This window comes from Onychostoma macrolepis, chromosome 18, assembly GCF_012432095.1.
Source record: "Onychostoma macrolepis isolate SWU-2019 chromosome 18, ASM1243209v1, whole genome shotgun sequence".
Classification (NCBI taxonomy): Eukaryota; Metazoa; Chordata; class Actinopteri; order Cypriniformes; family Cyprinidae; genus Onychostoma; species Onychostoma macrolepis.
The window spans coordinates 8,655,941-8,680,000 of record NC_081172.1 but is presented as its reverse complement, the minus strand read 5'-3'; the positions used below and the strand labels follow the sequence as shown (position 1 = coordinate 8,680,000).

Below are 24,060 nucleotides of genomic sequence, written 5' to 3'. Positions count from 1 at the left end.
CCTGTGGAGCTGGTGACTAAGATACACAGCAGCGATGCAGCACCACCTGCGAAAACAGTCCCTGGCCTGGATCCCCCACCTACCCACTCCCCACATGTGCTGCCACACGCCTGTGATTACTCCTAGTGTGAGATTGGCTGGAATTAGCCGTGGTGTAATTACTCCTGATGTGCTGCAGAGGGATCAGCCGGAAAATGCGGTTATTCCCACCAGTGTGGCTCGGGAATTAGGTGAAGTGTGGCGGCGTGGAGGTGTTGCACTACATGTGTGTGCGTAAGGTGGTCGAGGAGAGAGGGAACTGGCCCATCTGTGTGATTAGATGGAGAACAACACGCCATTAGAGGTCAGGGGCTCCAAGGCTCTCAGCCATAGCAGGTGAGGCAGTGGATTATTACAATACTGACATGCCCGCTTGTCAGACTCGTTCTCAAAGCCACTCGGAATGCCAGGAGATAAAGGGAAAACAATGATGGAGGAATAACCTAGCAAAAGAAAAAGAAAAAGTGAATAAATAAATAAATAAATAATAATAATTTCTGGTTTTTGACAAAATGGTTTTGGAAGGGCAATATCATTGATTGAAACAGTGATGTTTAAATAGTCCTCCTCTGATGATGCATTTTGACTGTGTCAGTGTCTATTTTGTGCTCATAACATAGACAAGTTACAACAGCAGTGTGAATGCACTTTAACATGACCAAAAATTATACTAAAGTGTGTATGTAAAATTTGTTAAGCTGAAATAAAGATATTGCCCGAAGAACCAGTGTTATTTAAATATCATTACAACACCATGGGCCCTATCATACACCCGGCGAAATGCGGCGCAAGGCGCGGTGCAAGTGTTTTTTTCTAGTTTCAGCCTGACGCAGTTCTCGTTTTCCCATCCTGCGCCGCATTGTTTAAATAGCAAATACATTTGCGCCAATTTGTGCGCCCATGGGCGTGCTGGTCTAAAATAAGAGGCGCATTGTTGGCGCGTTGCTATTTTGAGAAACTGAAAATATTTTTGGCGCAATATTTTTTTTGTTATTTAAAGAGCGCGTAAGTAGAAAATGCGCCTCTGGGCGGGTCCACAACGCGCGTTCACTTTGCTTATTACACACAGGGACGCGCAGCAGCACACAAACATGGCAAATATTAAAAATTAAAGGATTAATGAATATTATTGTGTAGGCTACATAAATATAAAAATGTGATACATGTCATAATGGATAGTCATTGCATGTATCAGAATTAGCCTACCTATTTGCTCGCGCATGAGCAGATCCGTCTGCTCTCTGGAGATGCGTTCAATCTGTGCGCTTTAAAATTCCGCCGTTTAAATAGCAAATCCGCCATGGCGCGAGCGCAACTCGCTCTTAAAGGGAATGGGAGATGAGACTCTGATTGGTTTATTGCCCAAAAACACCCATTACTCATTAAGAGAATAGGGACAACCTGTTTAGACTAGTTTAGTCGTTAAACTAGCAAAAGTGGATTCGGACACCGCCCTGAGTGCACTTGCGCAGTGCGCTTTAGACCATGCGCTTAGATCGCTAAAATAGGGCCCTATGAGTTTTATTATTTTGAATTAGTTTTTATTTTTATTTTAAAGTTTTTGTAATTTTGTTGTGTTTAATATATAATAAAATATAATTTATATGTATGTATTAATATTTATTTTAGTTTTAGTTCTTTCAGTTCATCAAGATAAACTAAATTAGAATGAGGAACGAGGCATTGAGAACTAGCCTGAATAATTATTTTATTTTATTTTATCAGTTAACATAATAAATTTATAAATTATTAAATATAATTTAAAGGTTTTTTTGTTGTTGTTGTTGTTTTTGTTGTTGTATTATTATAGTTTTAGTTGCAATTCCAGTTTTATTAGTTAATTATAATAACCCTATGAAGGACTGTTTAATTTATCACTTGAGAACATGGCACGCTGAACAACATAATGAGTTCAATTACCCAAATTGAATTACTGAAACATTATTTTCAGTTTTGGTTTTCAGCTACATGAAAACGTTAATGTTAGTTTTGTTGTTTCAGTATGGAAAAACATCACTAAAAGTAAGAGTAATCATTCTCAGAAAGACACAGCCAACAGATGCAAAAACAGCTGTGGTTAGCATCATTCCTTCATCAAGATAGGAGTGTGTGAGCATTAGAGCTGTAAAATGTCAAGCTTTGATGTGCGTGCGCTCGACGCACACTTTTGAGATTGCGGGTGGTGTGGATGTGAGAGAAAGGGAGATAAGGAGATGTAAATGTCAAGTGCTCTGCCGAGTGAGGGCTTTGATCCCGACTGTGGTCTGCGTACCTGAGATTACCCTCCTCTTCAGAGCACACACCCGCTCTGCCGTGACCACCAGACCTAAACCATGGAGGTTATAAAATTGCGAGAAAGCCCAATGTTGGGGCAGCTATGGAACTGTAGATTCAAGATAATCGTCATTTGAAGCTGTTAAAATAGTCACAATGCATTTTGAAAAAGAACTTAGCTACACTACACGCTACAAACAAAAATTATAACATGACACAATGTAAGATTTAATCAAGCTGCATTTTTGCTGGCACAAAAACAATGAGGGGTTCTGAATGAATGACTCTGAGGATGACGGTGCCAAACTTGAAATGCTATATTTGTATTAAATACAACAGAAACTACATAAGAAAGTCAAAATTAATTCAACACACTGTTCATAGACTTGCATCTTTTTTGTATCTCTTCATTTACATCATCCCTCCAATGATGAATCATACTTTACAACTCTACATTTGAGAAAAAAGAACCATTTGAAAACTCACTAGAATAAATCAGACTTTCCCAGTCTACCATGCAAAAGTTTGGGGATTGATTGACTGATCATTCATTTTGATTCATTAAAAAAGTATCACATTTTTGCAAAAAAAAAAAAAAAAAAACATTGATGAGAATAAATGTTTGCTGAACACTAAATCAGCATATTATAATGATCTCTGAAAGATCACGTGACACTGAAGTAATGGCTGTTATAAAATTAGCTTTGACATCACAGAAATAAATTACATTTAAAATTAAAATAGAAAACAATTATCTTAATATTTTTGTATTCTGTACACTTTTTTTTTTTCAAAAACAGTAACCTCAAAAATATCAACTTCTGAACATTTGTGCCCAAGTTTACTTTTAAAAGTTAACAAAATTCATTTCAGAAACATTTACAGAAAGAAAAAAAAAAATAGTGTAAAAGTGCTTCTGACTTTTAAAAACATTAAACAAATTTTGAACAGTAGTGTAGAGAGAAAAGCTCAGGTGAGTTTGTTTGATTATTCCTTCTGATCTTAAGAACAGTCATGTACTGTTTGTACTGGATAAGAAATAATAAGAGCTACTCTACTTTTAAAGCCACTACAGAAAAACCTACGTAAGCGTAACTACTTTTACTTCCCAAAACTGTTCAGCACTCTGTTAGCATTGCCTTCTACCTCGAAGGCAGCTCCTCGGCCAGCGGAGAATCCAGAGAAGTATGTGATTTGGAATCTGCCATCTGTCCTTACAGAACTTTCTGGGCCCAAAAACACATATACTTGTCTGACTTAAAGTTTGAAGTCCCCCAAGCAAGAACAGCCTGTACGCTACGGCTCCAAAAAAACAGCAATAATATAAAGAATGATCTCTTATTAAGAATTAAGACTTTTTATTGAAAAGACAAACCAAAGGCATCAGGCTGACAGAGATTTTTCAAAAACCTTGCTAAGAACACTTTATCGGAACATACCAGTGGGGCGGAACAAAACGAGGGCGGAAGAAGAGCAACTCTTTTTTTTTAGTAAATCTGTTCCTAGCCAGACAGGTGGATATCAAACTAAGCAGAGCCGCTTTAGTTCTCCTCTACAGGGGGATAGAAACCAGGTAAACCCTCCTTTATCTGTCAAACGACAGAGGACACAAAGAGAAAGAGAACAAGAGCTCTGAAATTCTCGAATCAAAGTATCAGCTTGCTCAACCGAGCAAACAATTCAAAGGAATCGTATTTGTCTATCTTGTTATCTGGAGTTACCACAGGGTGGTCCTTTCTTCTGGCAAAGCTCTACATATTGAAAGGTCTCTTCTTTTCTGGTTACAGATTCTAAGAAATGCTTTCATGTTTTGATGCACTGCCTATTAAAACAGGAAGGGGGTGCGATTTATTGAAGTTTCTAGCCAATAAGCTTTAGACCTGCACCAGAGCTTATTTTATGGTTGAAGATCAACAGTACAGACAGGAGTAGGGACATATTATTCTAGAGAGTATTTGATTAGACAAAATTCTGTGTTGTGAAACATTAGTGTCATCAAAGCGAAGTGTCAACTTTTACAAGTAAACTAGGACACAATAGTCTCAACACTAATGTGCAAAATATTGGTGTTAGCATTTTTTAAATATAGTTAAAGCAGTAATATTGTGAAATAATATTATGATTTAAAATAACCGTTTTCTATTTTAATACATTTTAAAATCGAATTATCTCCTGTGTTGGCAATACTGAATTCTCAGCAGCCATTAAAGTGCCCCTATTATCGGTCGACATGCATGCAAGGTCAAAAAACACTTTCATTGTCTTTTAATATGCATTTATTTTTATTTATAAAAAATTACACATTTACTTATTTGCTCAACGACTCCCAAACGATTCGCTCAACGATTCATTTTTCCAAACCCCTCCTTTGCATGACGCTAATCTGCGGTGATTAGCTGATTTCAATTAAAGCAGTGTTTGTGAGCTTTTGATGCTCCAAAAGCGTCACCTAGAGGCAAAGAATGAATTTGCATTTTCATTCAGACCAATGCGAAAATCAAGTTTTCCCAGGTCTGCATGCGCAACAAGTGGGCGGGCAATATGCTTGACGTCAACATGAAACGGCTTGGGATTCGTTCTAAAAACGACTCGTTTCAATGATTCAGAGTCCACTCTTTCTTTTGAGAGAAAATCATTTTATACACTCAGGAAGTTTTCATTCACTTAGAGCTGTGTTACACACTGCATGAAAGGTGATTTTCAAAAAGCCATAATAGGGGCACTTTAACGTCACATGATCTACCAGAAATAATAATATGCTGATTTGGTGCTCAAGTAACATTTCTTATTATTGTTAATGCTGAAAACGAAAACAGTTGTTCTGTTTAATTTTTTTTTTGTGGAAATTGCGATACTTTTTGTCAGAATTTTTCAATGAATAGAAAGTTCAAAAGAACATTTATTTGAAATAGAAATATTTAGCAAAATTATAAATGTCTTTAAGGTCACTAATATCAATTTAATCCATCTTTGCTGAATAAAAGTCTTACTGACCTCATTTTTAAAGAGGTCTTTAAAGACACTTATATAGCTATCAGTCAACCTGATAAAGTCACCATCAGACCACTAATGTAAAAACGGAAAGGAGCCACCATGTTCACACGCACAAACTCGCAACACACATTAGCGTGTCTGACAGGCCAGCTGACAGCTGCATCATTGATCACACACACGTTTTGTAGAATAACTGCCTCCTCTAACTGGAGCTCCACATCCTGTACGGCAGTCGGCTTTCCTTCACTGAGCCGCTTGCTGGCTGCCGAAGAAACACGAATCATTACAGCCATTAATCGCCTTGATGCATGGAGTGAAGCAAAAACATTTTCTTTTCGATTAAGGACGTTCGGTTATTCACGTGACAGTCTAATATGACTTAAATAAACCTGCAGTTTTCATGTGGAGCTCTTTAACTGAATATCTACACATTCACTGACAGTATGCAAGGGGGGGGGGGATGCAGTAGATAATAGAGTTAATATCTCACTCACATGGTAGTACGCAATGGCCTCTCGATCCAGGGCTCGGCTAACTGCCACCTCTCCCGTCAGTCGGTTGATGCTGAATACAGCCTTAGGGTCTTGATCTGCTCCCCTTCCCGTCAGACGGAAGATGTGGTCTTCCTTCATGTCAGATGAGATCACCTATATCACAGGATGGTACCCAAAATCATATTAATGTTAACATTATTGAAATGGTACAATTACATAACACTAAATCTAAGCATAAAACTATGCAAATGCAAATAATTTTAATGTACTTGAATCATTTCTTAATTATCTAAACATTAATATCCATTTATCATTCCTTAAGATTGTATCAACCAATAAATCCTCAAATAATTGTAAAAGTGATGTTACTGTTACTAAAAATAAAACTATTAAAAAATGTGTTATTATTTGTTAATAAATCTTATTACATAAAACTTTGAAAGCTTAGACACTAAGAAAAATAAGTACTAACATTACTAAAACAGCATATAAGCTAAAAATTAATTACAATAAAAATGAAAACAAAATTAAAATGTAAAAACAAAAGCTAATTAAAAATATTAATAAATATTATAGTAGCATATAAATAATAAAATAAACAATAATGATACCAACAACAACATAACATATAATTAATAATAATTTTTGACATGTATTATTATTTTTACTATTATTATTAATAGTCAATTTTGATTATTTAGTTATTAATGTTCCAAAACTGAAGAAAAAAAAAAAAAACACAATGATGAAAATCAATATGTGACCCTGGACCACAAAAACAGTTATAAGTACAGAATGGGTATATTTGTAGCAATAGAGAAAAATATATTGTATGGGTCAAAATTATAATTTTCTCTTTTAGGAAAATAATTAAAATAACTATTTTCAAATTTCTCAATTAAAAAAATAAAAAATAAATAACCCTTATGACTGGTTTTGTGGTCCAGGGTCACATGTGTCATTGCACATATATAATATTGGACACCTAAACATTAAAATAATCAATATTTGTCGATCTATATTGACCAATCAAGCCATATAAAGTCAGCTGGTGTGTACATTTTTCATTCTTTCAAGTTTGTCAGCAGTACTCACATGCGACTGGATAAATGCAGCAAAGTCCAGAGTGTTGCAAGTTAAAAGCAAAGAAAACAAGAAAAGTTAATTACACACTCACAGGCAAATAGTTATGTGTGAATAAAACATGCACACATGCTAAATATACACTCATTTGCTTGATCTCACATTTTACATTTAAATTCAGAATTATTTACCAAATGATCTGTGATGGCAATGATGAACACACAGTGAGAAGTCTTAAATCATGCTATACCTGCACTCTGCAGATTATTATGTTAACTCAGTGTTTTGCAAATGAGATCCATTTGTGTATTACAACATCTTTTATTGGCTATGGTGTGACCAGTGCTACCACCTGCAGTTCATTTGGCTTTTGTGTAAAGCATATTTTTGTGCAAATTAGATTGCTGCAACTTCCCTCGCTAATGAAAGCTCAGTCATTAACTAATAACTTTAAATACAAATGAAGAATAGCCTCTTTTATGAACCCTTTTTGTTTAAAAGACCCTTTCTAAAAGTTGTTTTCATCAAGAGCAATAAACCCCAGTGCATGTCTTGAATCACAGAGGCTGCCCACCTTGAACCCTCCCATATCTTGTAATTAAGCTTAAGATGAAATATCCCATTTAGAAAATGAATCCAAGCAAAGTAATTGTCCACACGAAAAGCCCCTGTTAGCTTTATTTATCTTCCCCACACAGATCCTTTCTGCCAGATCATACACTAATACTGTTTTTCTCCTTTATAATTACAGGCTCTGTTAACCCAGGGAACATTATTATTCTGAGAAATGCACCTAGTGGTTTTGCTAAGACTCTGGCGAACACAAATGTAGGCTTCACCGGAGGAGGCCTTCAAATCTTGGTATTTACTGTGGCCGGCAAACAACTGTGAAATTGCAGAATTTTATTGCACAATGAGAGTTGTCTTGTTTAGTGGACGGGTTGTTAATGTAAGCGACTGTAACGCGGACTAAAGCGGATCGTGAAAACAATAAATCAAGCAGTCACGCTGACAGAAACACAAGCACACACATACAGTACTGCAAACACTCACACTGTCTCTATTGTTTCAAATAAAGCTAAATAGGACCTATTGATAAAAACTTTTCGAATTTTTGGATTTCCTTTTGCTACTTTTTTTTTTTTTGGTCTTGTTTGTTTTTTTAACGTAGATAAAGCCAAGCATTTCCCTTTCTAAAATATGCTAAGCTAAGATGATTGCAGCTAACAAACTGTAGCATAGCACTACTTAGCCTAGCATAATTCTAGCACACAACATGTTTTAGCATCTAATTATAAAAAAAGAAACCTTTATCATCTAATTTCCATTAGAAAACATTCCCAGAACAATTCACAAACCTGTATTAGCTAACCCGCTCACACAGGCTAAACACGTACGTAAACAGCACCAGTACTGCAATCTCCTTAAATGCTCCTATTATCGAACAAATTAGCATGTGTAATTGCATATAAATAATGTAACATAAGCTATGTGTCAATAAATACTTAAAGTCAGAAAGAGAGTTGACAAAAAAAAAAAAAAAGTCTTATGGTGTGTGCACACCAAAAGCAAAATTAGCACGAGTATGACAATGACAATGTCAATGCAATGCACATCAGACAAATTGGGTGATGTGTTTGCCGCAAATATTCACCTCAATCGCGTCTTCCACGCAAGACAGTCAGAAAATTCACATGACGCATTGTTGTACAAGCCAATCAACGAAGAGCTTATTGACCCGTCTGGTTGTATCAGAAAATGTTTTTTATTGTTTTTATTTGCGTGAGTGACACAGAAAAACATCCCGCAAGTAATATAGAGCGAGTAACGCCATGCAAATATTTGCTTGACTTTTGGTGTGAACACACCATTATGGTGTGTGCACACCAAAAGCGAATCAAATTATTCACATGTAGATTACATACAAAGTCAATGCGAAGATGCAAATAGATGTGAATTGGGTGACGTGATTGCAGCGAATGTGCAATATATACACTTCAATCATATATTCCGCGCAAGATAAAATATTTAAACTCAAGTGGAAAATTTTCATAACATTACACAATTACTTTATTCACGCAAGTGACAAAACAAATTGTGCAAGTAATCTAGAATGATAACACTATGCGAATATTCACTTCGTTTTTTGGCTAAGACTCGCAAAAACAGCTGGCTTAAGCTGTTTTCTTTTCAGCAGGGTTGCAGTTTCTTCCAAAAAACTCAAGGCAGGAAGCCCAGCAAAGTACTTTCCTATAGAGCAGGTACACTTGTGACACAATCATGATTGAATCCCACCACAGGTCATCTGTAAATGAACTCTTCTGCCCATCGCAAGAGAGCCAAAAGACACCCGGACAAACTGCAGTGTCGCCTGTTTACAGTAGTCCCACGTCACAAGAGTCTGTCAAGCTCAGTTTGTCCTTCTCTTGTCATATCTGTTTTCCTCCCACGCCGCTTTCGGCCTTGTGAAGAACTCCTTAACGGCTCTGTATATGTTTTGTGAGTGGTTGCTATGGAGCTTGTTTTCGTTCTGCTGTATGCTGCACACAGCTGTGATATTGATCCAATAGAACAATAAAACACAACTTTTCTCTCTGTACTTCAGAGATGCTTTATTAAAGGTGCAATGGTCTCCTTCAGCGCGAGAGAGAATTAGAAAGGAACAAAAACGAAAGGAGTGATACCTCCAGAGGAGTGATGACGCGTGAGACGAAATGGATGGAAGAAGGTGGAAATTGGACAGGGGAAAAGACAGAAAAATAGTGGCCATAAATTGTGGCATTATACTTGAGATTCTATGGTGCTCAATTGCTCTTATGCCCTCAAGGACTTTTAGAGGAAAATAGTGATGCACTGACATTAACGTTCTGGTTAATATCCATAAGCTGGTAATTATTTTCATAAAAATGTCAAAAAGTGTAAAAAAAAAAAAAAGGACAGACATTTTATCTAAATATATTCAAAATAAAATACTAAAATCTAAAACTTGTGTGTGAATTTAGGCATCATAACATTATAATGTACCGCATGAAAAGGATATTCATTTTATGATTGGCTAAAGATTTAATTTATTAGCATTTTTAAAAAGTAACTTTAAATATGCATAAGACAGTATTAGACAGTAGTTAGACAGCAAAGCTAAGCTAAATGTAAATTACTGAAGGAAACGATCATGAACAATTACATTTTCAACAAATTTGAATATCGAACTGCAATCTCTAATAATAGCCAGTAACCAATCTGACACCAATTTGTGCACGTAAAATAGTTTGTTTTTCCAAAATATTTATTTGCCTCAGCAATCTCAACAATTATAAACATAATTTTATCAAGGTATGTTACTTACAGTATATTATCAATGTAACATTATATGATGCATGATCTAAACATAGACTTTACCATTCAAATATGTTTTTTAATTCTCTTACTGAAAGAAATGGATACTTTTATTCAGCAAAGATGCATTAAATTTATCAAAAGTAAGAGTAAAGACATTGTTACATAAAAAGAATATTTCAAATAAATCATGTTTTTATGAACTTTGTTTATCAAGGATTATTGAAAAAAAAAAAAAGAGATAAGTTTTCACAAAAATATTAAGCAGCACAATTGTTTTTAACAATGAAAATAACAAGAAATGTTTCCTAAGCAGCAAATCAGCAATTAGAAGGAGCAATAGCTAAAAATATAGAATGTAATCAAAACAAACAAACAAACAAACAAACAAAAATACAGTAAATAGATCAGATAAATGCTGTCTAAGTGAACTTAAGAGATTTTTGGTCACAATTTATATTAAGGTCTTCATTACCAAGCCATTTTTAATTTGCTGCTCATTAATAGTTAGTAAGGTAGTTTTTAAATTTAGGTATTGGGTAGGATTAGGGATGTAGAATATGGTCATGCAGAATGTGTTTTATAAGCACTAATAAATAGCCAATATGTTAATAATAGGCATGCTAATAAGCAACTAGTTAACAGTGGTCCCTATACTAAAGTTACTAGATTAAAAAAAATAATAATTAAATCTTGTTCAAGTGCCCTTCAAAGTGAGCAGGTCATTCTCATGCTCACTTTCAAAAATAATTCACCCAATGTGTGGCGTGATTGTAGCAGTCAAACTTTCAGTGGAATACAAGGAACTGTCGGAAAGTGACGAGACAAGTTTCGAATGATCAAGGCTACTGGTGGGGTGGAGCGATAGAGGCCGTGGAAACGGATCGCGGGCGCTGCCTTGTTGTTTATGGCGAGCTCACAGGTGGTGGTTTATTTGAACGTACAAACAAACACATGTACACAAACACAAACAAGCCTACACAGCCTCCCCTGGCTTTCTTCTCAGTCATTAGATGTCAGCCCTGAGGGAGATGCTCACCTATTTCTATCAGCTCTCATTAGGAGCAGGGAGGACATGAAAGAGCAGCCGTTTCTTGCCACTGCCTGTATATGACAGGAAGGAGGGACCCGACTCGAACTTCTCTGACAATACAGCACTGAAGGGGAGGAGAGGATATGTCCTCACTTTCATATTCTTTCACTCTTTCTTTCTACCGTGATAGCTTTCGGCTGTATGAGCACCGCAGTGGTGTATAATCTCCCTTGATTTACGGATGCTTGACTTTGAATGGAAACTGATGTCAAAGAGGCTGTGTATTAGACACAGAGTACTTAACTTTCCTTTTGAAAACAATCCAAAAACCAGAAACTAAGTGGTGCTTGCTAAGGAAAGCATCACTATTACTATTGCTCAAATTTTGGGTTATGGATTTTAACAAACCCCTTTGTGCTTTGGATATGAATGATACATAAAACCATGCAACTTGATGAAAAAATGTGTGCTATTACAAAAATATAAAATATATATAAATACACACTACCGTTTATAGTTTGGGGTTGGTAAGATTTTTTTATGTTTTCACCTACAGTAGATTGTATTTATTTGATCAAAAAACAGGAATAAAAAATAATAATAAAATAAAATAATTCTAAATTTAAGGTTGGTAATATTTTTTATTGTTTTTGTAAGAAGCCTCATATGCTCACTCCATTAATTTGGTCAAAAATGCAGATTTTTTTTTTATATTGTCTTCAAAACAAAACAAAACAAAACAAAAAACACAGGGTCTGTCTTTTTTATTTTATGTTTGTGAAAGATCCCCTTTTTCTCACCAAGACTGCATATATTTGGTCAAAAACACAGTAAATACAGTAAAAGCAGTAATATTGTGTCCAAAACAAAACTAAAATTAACAGTTTGTGTTCAGACTTTCTAATGTTTTTGAAAGCCCCTTATGCTCCCCAAGACTGCACTTACTTGATAAATAACACTGTAAAAACAGTAGTGCTGTCAAACGATTAATCGCACCCAAAATAAGTTTTTTTTTTTGCATAATATGTGTGTGTACTGTGTATATTTATTATGTATATATAAATGCACATGCATGTATATATTTAAGAAAAATATATGTTTATATATTAAATATATTATATAATTTATATTAATATAAATACATACATGCAAATACGTGTAATTATTTTCTAAATATATGCTGTATGTGTGTGTCTTTATATATATACATAATAAATATACACAGTACACACACACATATATTATGTAAACAAAAACTTTTATTTTGGATGCAATTAATCGTTTGACAGCACTAAAAAAAAAACAATATTTTTTAAATATTTTTAAAATTTAAACCAGCTGTATTTGTTTTAACACATTTTAAAGCAGAATTAATTCCTGTGATAGCAGAACAAAATTTTCAGCAACCATTACTTTGAAATAGGTTTTACTGTTACTTTTTATCAATTTAGTGCAACCTTGCTGAATAAAAGTATTAATTTCTTTCAAAACAAAAATACCAGCTGACAAGTGGCTTTCAGTGTGGAAAAAAAATAAATACAGAGGGAAACTGTAGCAAGATAGAGACAGATGGGGTCACAGAGTGCAAACAAGTAGCACAAAGATATCTACAAAGAGCACTTAACTAACTGGAACACTTTCTCTCTCTCTCTCTTTCTACATGAAACTCATGTTTGTTAGTACAAGGTCAAAGCAGAATGAAAGACAATCAGCACCCAGCAGTATTAATGATGCACAGACAAACAAGCACACATATCCCTTGCCATCTATCAACACTTCAGTGTGAGACACAATTATTCCTTCTGATTTGTGAGAAGTATTGCGGAGAGTGAGAATGAGTGCAACTGTGAAGCAACAAAATATGGCCAGTGTTTCAGCTCCAGGTGCCAAAAAATACACAGAAACTGAGCAATTCAATTGCTGTGGGGAGGGTTTGTCCTGGACATAATAGAACAGAGAGACACCAGCACTGCCCATAAAAACTGGTCCAGAGACAATTACTAGCAGGTCCGAGAGGGAACCTCTGGACTTTTTCCCATTTGTGAGATTGCAGTGCTACAGGTGAACACTCCACCATAATAAATCCCCCATAATCCCACAGAAGACTGATGTCAAAGCCAGAACAGGAATCAGGGCAAATCTGTTCTTTATTACTTTTCCAATACTTCAAGCCCCCTTAACCGAGAGTGGATCTCAAGTCAACACCATCCAATAGAACTCATCTTTACAGAAAGGGCCAGTGTAAAACCACTTGCCCCATTGTATGATTTAACATGTGGAAACACAGAACAGGGTTGGACAGAGTGGTTCACAAAGGATTAATTTCAAAACCCTCTAAACAATCATATTGCAATTTCTTCCTACAGGGATCAATGTTTCTCTGTCACTATACAATATAACAAAAAGATAGGAGGAGGATTTTTACCTCATTAAACAATTTATAGATAAATATATGGACAGTACTTTTGGGAAATATGTTTAAAATTATACCTTCATACATCCACACCAGTAGGTGTCAGTGTAAAGCCAAAGAGACTGTACACTAATTTTTATAATCTAATGTGCCTTGAAGGATTGTGATGGCAAATCTATCAGTGTCTCTTATTCAGTTAGTGGCTTGTCCAAAATTGCGAGCAAATAATCAGCGGCAGCACGATTCATCTTCGTATGACAATAATAAAAATAAACAATGCCCCACTAGAATGATGGAAATTGAAAAAGAAACAGAAGGCTTTCCCAGACACCCAACATGTTTACCCTTTCCCAGAGAGAAAACACCTGGGAAACCCCTCTGTTTTTCTTCAAGCTTCCATCATCCTAGTGGGCAATTCCCAATTTCCTTCAGCCTTCCCGTGCAGTGGAAATTATGAAAAATGAATGTGCACCGTATGGTAGGTAAACAGCGCAAGGAAACAAGATTTATCCATGCGGAAAATCCATTTTGCCCGGTTTCCAATATACAGCAGCGCTATCAAATGAATAGGTCACACTAGCCAGTCCCCTTGTGTGGTTTCACCATGGCGAAAAAACTGCAAAAGAGGTAATATAGATTGAGAAAGCGCAGACATATGTAGATGTATATAGAAAGAGACTGAAGGAAGGTCAGCCTCATCAGACTGCCACTTGCTGAAGTATAGTAATCTATGTGCAGTATAGAGGGGTTATTCTGTCAGTGGGAGAAATTGCAATATAATTCAGCCCTTGCATTCAACACTAGAATAAAGACCACAGAAATGGCACGAACTGTGGTTTATTCACTGTGCCACAGTAATCTAGCACTTTTATTTCACCAAGGAATAACCCCAGCCCACGCTGAGACACAGCCACAGAAAGCAAGCAAACAGGAAGTACTGAAAACATTTGATTCCATCTCTTAGCTTCCTGGTGTAAACACACATCTCTAAAACAAATTATTTTTCTCCGACATTCTTTTCCATTTTTTTTTTTTTTAATCTTTCTCTCTGAATGGTAAAACGGCACTTGACTATTGTATTAAAAACCCGGGGCTGACCCGATGGCATCACCTCAAAGCCCAAACAGAGATATTCTGCAAAAATCTACAGTATCTCCCCTGGGACATCCATATATACAGGCTTGGATGGTGATAAAAAAAATGGGCAGGAGCACAACTAGGGCAAAACTCCCATATCTCAAGCTTGCAAATCAAGTATGATGTGCCAAGCCTGGTTTGTGTTGTCTTTTCCTACAATTTTCCTGCATGCTTGCTTTCTTTTCTGCCCCATCGTTGGTCTCAGAGGTCCTTGAAAAACTAGAGACCTGAGAAAACAAAGACAAAAGAAGCTGCCAAGCAAAGAAAGTGGAATACATGAATCTCAACGAAACGATGAGACAAACAATTCAACAAATTCCATGCATTTTCACTTATGTTTTCATAGAATATTAAACATGTTCTTGAGAAGAATAATCAAGTTCAGTAGAATTACTTTCAACCAGTGGTGGAAAGAGTACTGAAAAAATATACAAGTAAAAGTACCATTACCTTCCAAAAAATGTAGTGTGAGTAGAGTAAAAGTACTTGAGTAAGAGTAAAAGAGTAGCCTGTTTAAAAGTACTCATGAGTATTGAGTAGTGAGTACTGAGCTGTGAATTCTACCCCTTCATAATAAATGCTGTACACTGCATTTTATACATTAAAAAACCCTGCTGTGCATTCTATAATTCACATTATCTTGTTTGTCGTAAAGAATGAAGAATATCTATCATCCAGCAGTTTTAATTTTGACTGCCAACTCTTTAAAATACATCAAAACAGCATGGAAACAGTATTCAGTTGAAGAAAAGATGAAAGTTATTCTCAGTAAAATCATCCCCATTTAAATCATAAAGTTTGAAAAAAATAGATTTAAAATTATGTGCCACTGAGACAGCATGCTGTTGTTGCACTTATATTATATAATACGAATATTAATGTTTAGAATAGTGCAAATGCAAACACCAGTAGAAACTCATAGTTCAGCATCACACACCATGATATGGGTTAAAATGAGAGCCCATTTCTCTCCAAAACGGTGCCAGTTTTAGCGTTTTGCAATAAAGAAATAAGAATAACTAAACTTGATAATTTATGTTATAATTTTAACATAAATGCACATTGGTATGGCATCATGCCATACATTTTTTACACATTTACTCGAATTGTTATGCTGATAATACAATTTGTAAGGAAAAATGCATTAAATAGGAAGTATTTCTGGGGAAACTTTTTCAAAAGAAAACAAACGCGCGGCTCAGCGGACTCGGTGAATTAGCAGCATCCACTGAATGGAACAAAAAGTGTTTAACTTGAAAACTGTTTATGCGCGAGTGCACTTGCTAAATGAAGGCGGATTGTATAAAACGGATTTAAAAAAAAAACAAAATAAAAAACGTTTATTAACGAGTTATCATGTGCTGACACAGATGCAATAGCCTATAAATGTCACGGGTCATCAATAAGGTGCAGATTGGTCCTCAATTTGAGTGCATTATTTCAAATCGTTTTACAGTGTTTCCAACACACTTTTTCACAGCGCGCATCACGCGCTCAAACTCATCAAAAGTCAACAAGTTCAACAAGCAACAACGTTTTATCCAAGTGACTGCTGCAGAACGCACGCGAGAGAGAGACAAGGCAGCGCAGATCGCGCGTCTCATTAGTGAGCAGGAATTTACCGAACGTGGCACTTGCGGGAGTTAACACTGTACACAATACCGTCTTAGGTTGCGTATGTAACCCCAGTTCCTCGAGGGAACGAGACACTGCGTCCGAAGACGCTAGGGGAACACCTTCAGCATAACCGGCTCTGAATACAAAGGAAATCTGTCCATTGGATGGGCGAGACGTCACGGGCGAGGTGACGTAATGACCAGCTGGTATAAAAGCACATGCGGTGCAAACCGGCGTCAGCCTCTGGAACGAAGCAAGCGCTGGCAGGGATGCCGGAAGTGTGGTATTGGGACGCAGCGTCTCGTTCCCTCGAGGAACTGGGGTTACATACGTAACCTAAGACGTTCCTCTTCAGGAACTCGAGCTGCGTCCGAAGACGCTAGGGGAACGAGATATCCACCCTGCCAGGCTTCCCAATCCCTGCCCAGTGTGTATCCCTGCGGAGCACAACTAGGGCGAGAGGACGGAAGAGCCTGGTAGGCCGAAATCGCCACCACATAAACCTTCAAGGTAGAGTGGGTTAACCCTGCAGAGAATCGAGCCTGCAAGAACTCCAGCACTGTACCAACCGGGCAGTTAACTGGGTCGAGCTGGCGATCTCTGCACCATGAAGTGAAGATTCTCCACTTCAGGGCATACAGTTTCCTCGTAGAGGGAGCTCTGGACTGGAGGATGGTCTCCACAACCTCGGTTGAGAGACCGGAAGCTATGAGCTGTGCCTCCTCAGGGGCCACACCCACAATTTCCATAACTCTGGGAGAAAGTGTTTCAGAGCCTGAAACACAGCCAGCATCTCCAGCCGGTTGATGTGCCAGGCGAGAAGATGCCTGCACCACAGACCGTGGGCAGGGTGGCCATTCATGACCACTCCCCAACCGGTGAGGGACGCGTCCGTCGCTAGCGTTACGCAGCGACATGGAGCTCCCAGCACCGGCCCTGAGACAAGAACCAAGGTTGTCTCCACATGACTAAGGCACATAGGCACTGCCACGTGACCTTGATCATGCGAAGCGGGTTTCCCCTCGGGGAAAACCCCTTGGTCTTGAGCCACCACTGTAGGGGTCTCATGTACAGCAGGCCAAGAGGTATCACGTTGGACGCAGCTGCCATCAGACCCAGCAGTCTCTGAAACTGCTCGACAGTGAGTGACTGGCCTTCTTTCACTCCCCTGACTTCCGTGAGGATCGACTCGATCCGAGCAGGGGACATACGTGCCTGCATTGTGGTCGAATCACACCACACCACACCAAGATAAGTGGTTCTCTGTAATGGAGAAAGCACACTCTTCTTGGCGTTCAGTCTTAACCCCAAAGCTTTCATATGGGCGAGAACAACATCTCGATGTCGAGCCGCCCTTCGCTCTGAATGAGCGAGAATCAACCAATCGTTGATATAATTGAGTATGCGGATGCCTCGTAGCCGCAACGGAGCTAACGCGGCGTCCACACACTTGGTAAAAGTGTAGGGTGAGAGTGCTAGGCCAAAGGGAAGAACCCGATACTGGTAAGCTTTGCCCCGAAAGCAAACCTCAGGAACCTCCTGTGAGTAGGAAGGATGGAGACATGGTAGTATGCGTCCTTTAGAATGATCGTGACAAACCAGCCACTGGCCTCAGGGCTTCTTGGCCGAAGACCTCTTCGCCTGAAGAACGGTCCGCAGATCCGGCTTAGGCAGTGAGGTCTTTGACCGAGAGCCCTTCTTATCGCCCTGGCCCCTATGTTTTCTTAGGGGAGCACGGGCGGCAACACTCTCTTTCTGAGCCTCCATGCACGAGGAGCCAGCACGTGGCCGGTGCTGCTCTCGCCCAGCAGCCCCTTGAGCTAGAGAGCGGCAAGGGAGAAACCGCTGGAACGCCTCTCGGTGCCTGTCGACGACTGTGTCAACAGCGTCACCAAAAAGTCTTAAACCGCAGAAAGCGCTCATCTAACTTGCCTTTCTGCGGTTCGACATGACACTCGGGCGGCCAAACAAGATTTAACTTGGCCACAGCCCAAGTGACCACCTCAACAAGCTCCTCATACTGGGGCGAAAGAGAGGGCGCAACGTCTTTGACGCTTCCCGTGTCAACCTCCTCAGAGGAAGACAGGAGAAGCGCCGATGCCGCTGCCCGAGGGGAAGTATCCGCCTGGCGGGCTTCCAATCTCGGGGAGCAGTCATGGGATCTGACGGGCGAGGGCGGAGATAGAGACTCGCTCGTCTCCGATTCCTGCGCCAGATCCCACTGCGAACCCCACGAGCGCTGCCACCACTCCGCCTCGGCGAAAGCGGGGGCCAGCACCACGGGGAACGCTAACGAAAGAACCCTCTTTAGAGAAGAGGGCCTTTTGGGAGCAATGTACACGCAGAGGGAGGCTCTCGCAGTGCGGGCACTCAGCCCCCTCGAGAGCAGCCTCCGCATGTTTCGCTCCCAAGCAAACCACACACAAGCTGTGTGTATCACCTGCGCACAAATAACGTTCGCAGGGAGGAACACACAGCTTGTACTGTGATTTGCTCTCATCGCCCTTATGTCTAGCCTTAAACTGGCTCTTAAACATACTGATACAGACAGACAACACCAAATAATACTGACAACACACAGAGCGCTAGCTGAATGACAGAAAGCTGACACCGGTTTGCACCGCACGTGCTTTTATACCAGCTGTGACGTCTTGCCCATTCAATGGACAGATTTAATTTGTATTCAGAGCCGGTTACGCTGAAGGCGTTCCCCTAGCGTCTTCGGACGCAGATCGAGTTCCTGAAGAGGAACCGCAACCTCACACCAAATTTCAGGCCGTGTAGATAGCCAAGCATAAATCATTTAGTAAGCAGAAATCGGAAATTTACCTTAACATATTAGAGAAAGATGCGACTGAATTGATGCTTGAAGACTGCACTTCCAGCAGCCATGATAAACAGCAGTTGGAGGTTAAAGTTTTCTAATGCACAATTTGATTTGACGAAAGACCGATTACTATCTCTCTATCCAATCACGTTGATGGATAAAAAATAAAATTAAAATAAGCATGTAACGACCACAAACGGAGGAAAATAGCGGATTAAAAGTACCGATACATCACTTAAATGTACTCAAGTAAAAGTACACAATTTTTAAACCACTCAAAGTAGTACAATTACTGATAAAAACTACTTAATTACTGTAACGTGAGTATTTGTAATTTGTTACTTCACACCCCTGCTTTCAACACATCTTTATCTAGTTTCTTCATCCACCTCAACGATTACAAATGAAGGAACTGATGCAAACTGGTACAGCAATTCAATGCAAATCAGACCAAGTAAAAAAAAAAAAACATTTCAAATTACTGGCTAGGGCAGCAAGGATCTGTATTCTTAGCAGTAAATTTTACATTTTGACTTATTTCTGCACTAATAAAGTCCTGCCAGAATGAGTCCTAAAACCCAGAAACTTTTGGTTCCATCCTTCCAACATGTTTTTTTTTTTTCTTCATTAAATGCCTGAAATAAGTTGTGTGGTTAACACAAGCTCAAGATATTGTCACATTTTATTCTACAACATATCAGTAAATCACTCATTTTGTTTTTAAGCTTCTTATGCGTCTCAAAAAGGTGGTTGGTGGTAGGAAGAGAAGTGGGAGAGAGGGGGGCGGTATCAGGAAAGGTCCAAGAGCTGGAAATCGAACTCGGTACGCCTGTAGCGCAATGGCGCTATATGTTGGCATGCTGCCCACAAGGCTATCAGCGCCGACAACTTTTGCTTTTTACTTAATTTTTTAATTCATAAAAGCAATAATTTGTGAATATTACCTTGATGAATAAAATGTGTAAGAATCATAAACTTTTGTTTGTCACAGAGCTTATGTTCTGCAATGATCCAAAAGCTAATGGAAAAATCCTTTTGAATTTTTTTCTCGGGAAAACCAAGGTGATGCTAACTTCTGGGTTGGCCTACAAAAATGCATTCCATGCATAATTTTTCTGCTAATTCATCTGACTTTTTGGAACCAGAGCTAAGTAAGCTTGATAACCAAATAACTTAAGAATGGCTTTTTTAAACCATCAGGTAGCACTGTCACACTTATGTCCAACCACAAAATATGGTTCACCAAGACCATGGTGGCAATGCACATTATTAGGACAAAGAGCATTACAAATGGAAGGTCTTACCTTTCCAATTAACCTGGGGAAGGGGGCTCGCTGGTTCTCTGGGACGAACATGGGGGGCACCAGCAGGGATCTTTTGGATCGGTATGGCATCATGTCTGATAGACCCAGGATCTCCTAAACCAGGACAAAAATGTGAAAATAGTTCAAATGTAAGAAATACATGTGTTGAGGTATGTGTCACTCTGCTTTAACACCAAATATAACATATTCATAGGTAATTTGACATTTAGCTGACCGTTTTATCCAAAGGGACTTCCAGTGCACTTATTACAGGAACATCCATTGGGCTAAGTGTTTTGCTCGAGGGGACAATGGTGATGGATCATAAATCACCCCTAGGAGGGTTTTAACCTACAACCTTTCAGTTGCCATTCTAGATCTTTAACCACTATGCTATTATACACCACATTAGTCCCGTAATGTTATGAATACTTCATAAGACCAATGTAAATCCCTTCATGAAGGACACTACCAACTCTTACACTGGACACATCCATATAAATGTTATTTGAATGGATACAAAAACAGCCACAATACATCCTATTACTGGGTTACTGAACTATGCAGAAACCTGATAGTGCTAATATAAAACTCTGGCAAGCACATCGATACAAACAAGCCATGTTGTGCTCTTACCAAAGTCATTAAAATTGGTCATTACAGCACAGTGTTAATTTTGGCAGGCATTTTTGATTTAGTCTTAGTCTTAGTCTTGAGACGAAAATGCTTAATAGTCTTAGTCACATTTTAGTCATTTGAGTATTTCATAGTTTTAGTCTAGTTTTAGTCGACGAAAAGTCATTGTATTTTTGTCAACTTTTAGTCTTTACTTTTAGTCAAAGTGCAGTTAACAACATTTATTTTGGTAGCTATTTTATATGTAGTATTCAAACAAAAATAGGCATCAATTCTTCTCTCTTTAGACCAAATCAATTAAGCTTATGAGAAATTTGAATCAAGGATTGAATTTGGAAAAACTGGAATACATTTTCATTTTTTGGTAGAGATACAAATTAAACTCATTTTTCAGATACAGTAGCTTTACTTAAGTATACATTTATTTGACATCTTTTGTTGGTTAACATTTATGACACGGATAATTAGGAATGCTGTCCCTTTAAGACGGAAGGCATGCATGTAATACTGACACACATTCAGTTTTCATCCACCTGTTTACGCTCACTTAAGCCATAACTGACTGTATTTATGTGAGATACTCTGACTCTACTACACGATAGAAACACGGGACTGCTGTGTGTGTATTTGAGCGCTGAGAACTGAGAACTGATCGCGCGCTGTATGAGACTGAAGAAGTGGAGCTTGCGCGCGAGAGAAAGCGCTTCTATCAGCGCGACTCCGCCTATCCCGCCGTCACTAACTTTAAATTAATCGACAACGAATTGTGACTCCCGGGAAAAACTGGACGTCTGGTCACCCTATCCCTAACCCTTCGGGTGCTGAGGCTATTGTTTCAGATCGTTAGTTTGCGTTTTGATAGCCTATCCGTCCGCTGCGGCTGCCATACTGAGACTAGATACGCCCCTCATCTGATTGTAATCCAGTAACAGAGAGGCACATTTTGAAAGACAAGACACTTCATTTAGCATACAGGATGTATTTTGAATGTCCGGTAGTCCTCAAATAACATTTTAGTCCCGTCTCGTCTTGTTAATGAAGACGCGGCATAAATTTCGTCATAGTTTTTATCATCAGACATTAATTTTAGCTCGTCAACGTCTAGTCTTAGTCACAGAAAAAAGGTTCGTTGACGAATATTTTTCGTCTTCGTCGACGAAATTAACACTGTTACAGCAGTTCTGTGGTTTGCCAATGCTTCCCTTATTTAGATAGAAACTTAATTGAAAGACATGTCCTATTTCAGAAACTTAAACTAAGCAAATATTATTGCTATTATAAGCTTTCATTCTGTGGCTCTTAAATGGAGTTGAGTGGAGCCTTATAGAGAAAAAAGTGACATAAAAAGAGACATTATACTGTATATGGGATAGTGTACAGTCAGCCAGTCATCATTGCAAAATATCACTCTTTTATGTCACTCTGATGGGGTTTATTTTGCAATAATGACCACCTGACTGTACATTATCTGGCTTATGCTGTCACACACCAAATAGGTGAATACACAGAAATGAATGTTAAGTAGTCATTATGGAATAATATTTGACCACAGAATGTCACAACTGACCAATCAGAATAAAGTATTCCAGATAAAATGGATATAAAGATGAACAGACATGCAATCCCATCTAAGGTGTATAAATGCACCAAATGTGTTTTTCCATGGGTTTCAGGCTTCCATGTGACTACTGAAGTTTATTAGCATCTCAATTCAATAACCAAGCTAATCAGCGTCTTTCATGTTACCCTCTCTGATCCGTTCTTTCTTCCTCTGCATTTTGTTCTGTTCTCTTTTCTTTGTCAACACTATTGCAATTAGAGCCCCTAAGGGCAATTAGATGGCAGCACAAATTATATTTGTCACTCAGCATTGACAGCAAGGTGAAACGGAATATATTAGCATGATGGCAGCGACCCGTGCAAGATCCCACTGGCCCTAGACGGCCATGTGGCATGAGTAAATGGACCTATAATGTCTTTTGATGACCTGGCTCAAAATGCTTTCCGCAAACCAATAGGTCACGGCTTAGCTAATTGGCATGCCCTTCCGGTGGATCCTGAAACAACATAATCTGGAACTGCATTTTTTTAAAATTCTCTGATAAATATTTTTTTCAGGATTTTCAGGAAGGTTCAAGAGTATTTATTTAAAACAGAAAACCAGAATGGTATAGCACCTTAAACATAAAATAATACTTAAGACTTTGTAAAATATTATTTTGATACATTGACATCACAGCTCAAGAGAGAAAGAGAGAAAAACCTCCTAAACAATTTGTTACAATGAATTGATTTGTTTTTCAGGAAAAATATCTAATAATCAAAACAAGCAACGCCGCATAAGACAAATAATTGTTTTCATGGGTTGAATCTTGAATAAGTGCATTTTGTCTTGTAAGTCAATAAATTTAGTGTTAACTTGTTTATAACAAATGGGGAAAATGTGTTAGTATTCATGATACATTTTCTGAAAACAAATTTTAATATTTTATGCAATGTTTCTTCTTAAGTAAATGTATCTTATTTCAATAACGTTTAGACATTTAACTTTTTTTGTAGTGTAGCAAAAGTTTCAGGAAGTTCTGTGCTAATCAAGCAACTGCCATTGAGATCAATGTGAATGCTGACGGATATCTTTCCCAAGTCATTACAGACCTCATTGTTCTCAACAAACCAGCCATTTGCAAGTTTTGGTATTTCAAAAATAAAATGCAATTGGAGCTGATTGCAGTACAGTAGTTACAAATTAAAGTACATTAGCAAATCACATTATAACCTAAATAGCCCATCTTGATCTGCCCGGACAGAAGATTCCACTTGTGAAATGGATACATCATACCACCATCTCTGGGGACAGACTGAGCTATTAATGT

The 24,060-nt window shown here is 38.1% G+C and overlaps 1 protein-coding gene and 1 long non-coding RNA gene across 2 annotated transcripts in view; both read right to left on the bottom strand.

Moving 5' to 3' along the window:
• The window catches only part of cdh13 (cadherin 13, H-cadherin (heart)), a 341,165-nt gene that overhangs the window by 185,995 nt on the left and 131,110 nt on the right, over positions 1–24,060 (bottom strand). Inside the window, exons 4-5 of the mRNA XM_058751362.1 lie at positions 20,552–20,665; positions 5,802–5,954 (exon numbers count right to left, since the gene is read on the bottom strand). Coding sequence (XP_058607345.1) covers positions 5,802–5,954; positions 20,552–20,665 — 267 coding nt within the window. The remainder of the gene's footprint in view (positions 1–5,801; positions 5,955–20,551; positions 20,666–24,060) is intronic.
• On the bottom strand, positions 260–5,547 carry LOC131524338 (uncharacterized). The gene is made up of 3 exons (XR_009266969.1): positions 1,246–5,547; positions 405–482; positions 260–307 (listed from the first exon to the last, which is right to left on the bottom strand). It is a non-coding gene; the product is annotated as an uncharacterized LOC131524338 (long non-coding RNA).